Source organism: Phascolarctos cinereus, unplaced genomic scaffold (genome assembly GCF_003287225.1).
Source record: "Phascolarctos cinereus isolate Bilbo 61053 unplaced genomic scaffold, phaCin_HiC Scaffold_2;HRSCAF=192, whole genome shotgun sequence".
Taxonomy (NCBI): domain Eukaryota; kingdom Metazoa; phylum Chordata; class Mammalia; order Diprotodontia; family Phascolarctidae; genus Phascolarctos; species Phascolarctos cinereus.
The window spans coordinates 203,960,974-203,965,545 of record NW_027555625.1 but is presented as its reverse complement, the minus strand read 5'-3'; the positions used below and the strand labels follow the sequence as shown (position 1 = coordinate 203,965,545).

The 4,572-nt window shown below is 40.1% G+C and overlaps 1 protein-coding gene across 1 annotated transcript; it reads right to left on the bottom strand.

Moving 5' to 3' along the window:
• Positions 1 to 3,329: 3,329 nt before the first annotated feature.
• LOC110212666 (olfactory receptor 2AG1-like) lies at positions 3,330 to 4,274 on the bottom strand. Its single transcript, XM_020992685.1, has one exon. It carries the CDS (start codon positions 4,272 to 4,274, stop codon positions 3,330 to 3,332), a length of 945 nt encoding a protein of 314 aa, XP_020848344.1.
• Between the last annotated feature and the right edge of the window lie 298 nt (positions 4,275 to 4,572).

The following is a 4,572-nucleotide window of genomic DNA, read 5'->3' as shown; positions in this document are numbered from 1 at the left end:
AATGCTTCTGTTAAACACTTCAGTGCTTTTAGAATCTGCAGTTCCTTTGCTCTTTCATTGCTGTGTAGTTCCCTCAACTATACAAATTTAAAACCATCTATAACTTAATAAAAGATCTTTCAGAATTGCTATGGTTGAAAAATCCATTGCCTTGCAACTAACCTGGTGTTAAGGTTCTCTTAAATGCATTGGGAAACCAAAAAATTCATGTGACTTGCTTTATTGAAATATTCGCTTTATTGTGCTGGTCTGCAACTGAACCTGCAATATTTCTGAGGTATGCCTGTATTCCAATGATGTTAGTTGTGTGGGAGGTAATAAAGGAACATAGATGGGGGATGACAAAGTAAAAAACACAAGTTTAGATGAAAGATCGAATATATTCTAGAATAACATTGAGGTTGGGAATTCGGGTGAGAGGGACTATAATGGTTCCTTTAGCAGTTGGAAAGAGAGGAAGGTTTTTAGGGAGAAAGATAGTGAGTTCTGTTCTGGATATGTTGATTTTAAGAAGACTATGGTACATCCAATTTGAGCTATTCAAAAGCAGCTGATAAAGGGAGATTGGAACATAAAAATGAGGGTGGGATGGATACATAGATATGAGAAACATCTGCACAGAGATGTTATTTTATTTTTTTGTTTTGTTTTTGCTAAGCAACTGGGTTAAGTGACTTGCCCATGGTCACACAGCTAGTAAGTGTCAAGTGTCTGAGGCCAGATGTGAACTCAGGTCTTTGGACTCCAGGGCCAGTGCTCTATTCACTGGGCCACTTAGCTGCCCACAGAAATGTTATTTTGAACCCATGTGAATTGATAAGGCCCAAAATTGAGGTAATATAAAGAGAAAAGGAAAAGTGCTACGCAGGAGAGAGCTTGGGGTAATACCCATTGCGCTAATTCGTACTTCTTCAAAGTTGAGAAAAAAACTACACATATAAAGAATGCAGTAAGTGAAAGGATTGAAGGACTGCCTCTCTGATCTTCAACTTATTCGGGTAAATGGAGAGCTTTGAAAGAATAAATGAAGGAAATATTAAAAAAGAAAAACGAAGAAGAAAAAGAAGAGTGTTGCGCATCCGCTTCCAGTTCTGTGGCTGTGAGAGTCTTAAACTCTCTCCAGAAATGCTAAGTACCAGCTTAGTTTCTGATAACCTGCGCCGAACAATGAAAGGCAGGGAGACAAGATGGTGAAGCTCCGTTTATTCAAGGCACAGCACAGCGTTTTATATCTTTGACTCATGGGAACATACCCCAATGGAACAGCGATCAAAGCAACAAAGTTTATGTATCTTTACCAATACGCAATACTGAGAATTTTTCTCATGCGAATACCAATCAAAGTATCAACAAGCACGTCAATCTCCTGGCTGTGTCCTTCTCCCAGGCTGTTCCCGTGAAAACACCACGTACTTCTTGTTCCCGGAATGTCCCAATACTTGATACCTGAGCCAGCAATACTTGATACATGGTTTTGCTAGAGCTAGCTGTGCTAGAGCTAGCAACATTGTTTATGGTTGAGCTTGCCTACCCGCCCTTCTTTCAGGGGAGTGGAGAACTGATCCAGGCCAAGGAGCAGGCTCCTCACCTGAGAGGGCTTACACAGCCATCAGTGTCAGAGTCCTACTCCCTTGTGGTCCTCTACAGAAGAGCACAGAGAAGCTATTGAATAAAAGCTAGTGGCACAGGTTTGTTATTTTAACTCTTGCCCAATCTGCTTTAGGCGGCTTTAATCAATTCATTTACAAGTAATTTGTTTTATGCTAGGCAGATGAAGCTTGTGCCTTTGAAAAAGACAATAATAACAACAATAATATCAAACATAATAATCTTGTTACTATTATCATAGCTGGCACTTACATAGTGCTTTCAGATTTTCAGTGCTTTACATTTATTATTTAGTCCTTAAAACAAAACAATGTTGTTCCCATTTTACAGATAAGGAAAAAGTTAAGTGATTTTCCCAAGGTCAAACAACTAGTTTCTGTCTAACTCAGATTTTCTTGACTCCAGATCCAATGGTCCTGCAGCTGTCCTTGAAGGACATTCTACTGACCTTTGAAGGAGAGGGGAAATGCAACAGGCTTGACCTAGCAGAGAAACTTGCTGCAGGCTCTCCATTATAGTGGAATTCCAAAGTCAAGAATAACCAAAAAAAAAAAAAGAGAGACTTGGATTCTTTAAAACTACTTTATGGACCCACATAGCACCCATTAGCAGCTATGGGAAGGATTTTTACAGTATATAGCACAGCTAAATACCGACTTCTCCAAGAAATTCAGGACTTTGTATTTTCTGAATATGAACAGTACCTTCTTCTAATCCCCATAATGATCCCAAACATCTTTCTGTCTTAATGCAAACTCCTGAATGTCACTCAAACAATTATAAAGGCCAAGCTCTACTTTTATGCTTTGACAGATCTGTTGGTAGGATGATGTAGGAAAATAACTTACTTATTTTTTGTCCTGTTAATCTTGTGCAGAAGGTTTAATTGTTTGTTTCTTTGCTTGTTTTTTTAAATGTCTTGATATTGCATAGACATCAGTGCAGCAATGTCTATAGTTTATTCCTTGCTGTCACTATCTGACTGCCCATATTTTTTCCTAGTCATGCATGCCTCCTTATAGCATCTTTTACACTATGTCTTTTGAATAGTTCTCCATTTCTAGCAAGTAGCTTTCTGTTTATGCTCAATACACTGCTCTCTATTGCTCAGTTTGGTGACCCTCAACTTTACTTGATAAAAGTAAAAACTCATTAACGTATGGCCAAAAGTGAATTTCCCCTGGAAATAGTGGATGTATACTTCCTTGAAATCTCCAAGTAGAGGCTGAATGGACTTGTGGGAGAAATTATTATACAGGATGTGCTGTTCACATAACTGATTGCTGAGCTGTTACTCGTGGCCTTTGAAAGTGATGAAGATGGAGAGAAGAGTTACAAGACCAGAGAGGGACAAATTTTATGTTGGTTTTCAAAATTGCAAAAGTGTATTTTTCAAGCTATAGGCTGCTAATTTTGACTACTATTCCTTAAAAAAAAATTCTAGAATGCATTATGAAGTGTGGGTTTTGTTACCTGGGCACACTTATTACCAGGAATTGGAGAAGTCAAATATTTTGTACCCCTCTAGAATTTTCCTTCTGTTGTCCCTTCTGTAGCTGCCTCTCACATTGTGAATGACCTCATGTATAGAATACAGTAGTGTTAAAGTAAGAATAAATGAGAATATTTTGTTATGGTGCCCATGAGACATTCCAGACAAGTGGGAATTTGCTAGCTACTACCTCTCAGCTGGAAGAGCAAGCAAAGACCTGTGTAAGGTTCTACAATTCTTGACCTGAGGGGCCTTTCCCTAGCAACTTCTTCAGGGCTCCCAGTACATCCTTGTTCCTCAGACTATAGATCAGGGGGTTCAAGGCTGGAGTAATAATGGTATAGAACACAGAGATGATATTATCTTGCTGAGGGTTGTGGTAAGCACTGGGCAGGACATACATGAACATAGCAGCTCCATAGTAGAGCACGACCACTGTCAGATGGGATGAGCAGGTAAGGAGAGCTTTCTGTCTCCCCTGTGTTGAGCACATGTGGAACACAGCTGTCAAAACTAGTGTATAGGAGGCAATGATAGCAGAGAGGGGGATGAGGAGGAATGCCATACCCATTGTGTATATCATGAACTGGTATTTTGTGGTGTTAGCACATGTCAGTTTCAACAAAGGAGGGATCTCACAGAGCAGGTGGCCTACCTCCCGGGTTCTACAGAAAGGGAAGTGCATAGTGTATGTGGTATGCACAAGGGCATTCATGGATGCCAAGAGCCAGGATGTGGCCACCATGAACCAGCAAACTTTTGGTCTCATGAAGACCATGTAGCTCAGGGGATGTTGAATGGCTATATAACGGTCATATGCCATGAAGGCTAACAGGATATCTTCAGCACCTCCAATTGTCAGTATCATAAATATCTGAAATCCACAGCCTGAAAAAGAAATGATGCTCTCTCCACGCAAGTAATCCACAAATGTTTTGGGGGAAACAACAGTTGTAAAGAGCAGATCCGTAAGTGAGAGCTGGCTGAGCAAGAAGTACATAGGTACATGGAGCTGCTTGTCCATAGCAATCAACAGGAGCAGGAGGCCATTGCTGGTCACAGCCACCAGGTAGAGGAATGTGATTGTGGCACAAACCAGTCCAGGATACTTACTCTCCTGGAGAATCCCAATGAGGAAGAAACTGTTCTCCAAGGTGGTATTCCAGAGTTCCATTGCACGGGCTCTTTTTTTCCTGGATGAAAACAGAGAGATGAGTACAAAGACCCAATAAATCCAGGAATACTATAAATGTATGATGTTACAGGCCACTGAAAGTCAGTAGGTGGGAAGTCAATAAGGTGAAAACCTTCTTAATGGGAACTGGACTCATGGCAACAATTATTGAGTTTACTTTCTGATTAAGGTATTTCCTCTCTAACAATTGACAAAGATGACCATCAAATTGAGCCAAATAAAGGGTGATAAATTTCTTTGAAATAAGCGCATACATACAAACCTCTCAACAGAACTA

Bases quoted from the DNA above. Each gene is read 5' to 3' on its own strand.
- LOC110212666 (XM_020992685.1), bottom strand. From the start codon at position 4,274: ATGGAACTCTGGAATACCACCTTGGAGAACAGTTTCTTCCTCATTGGG.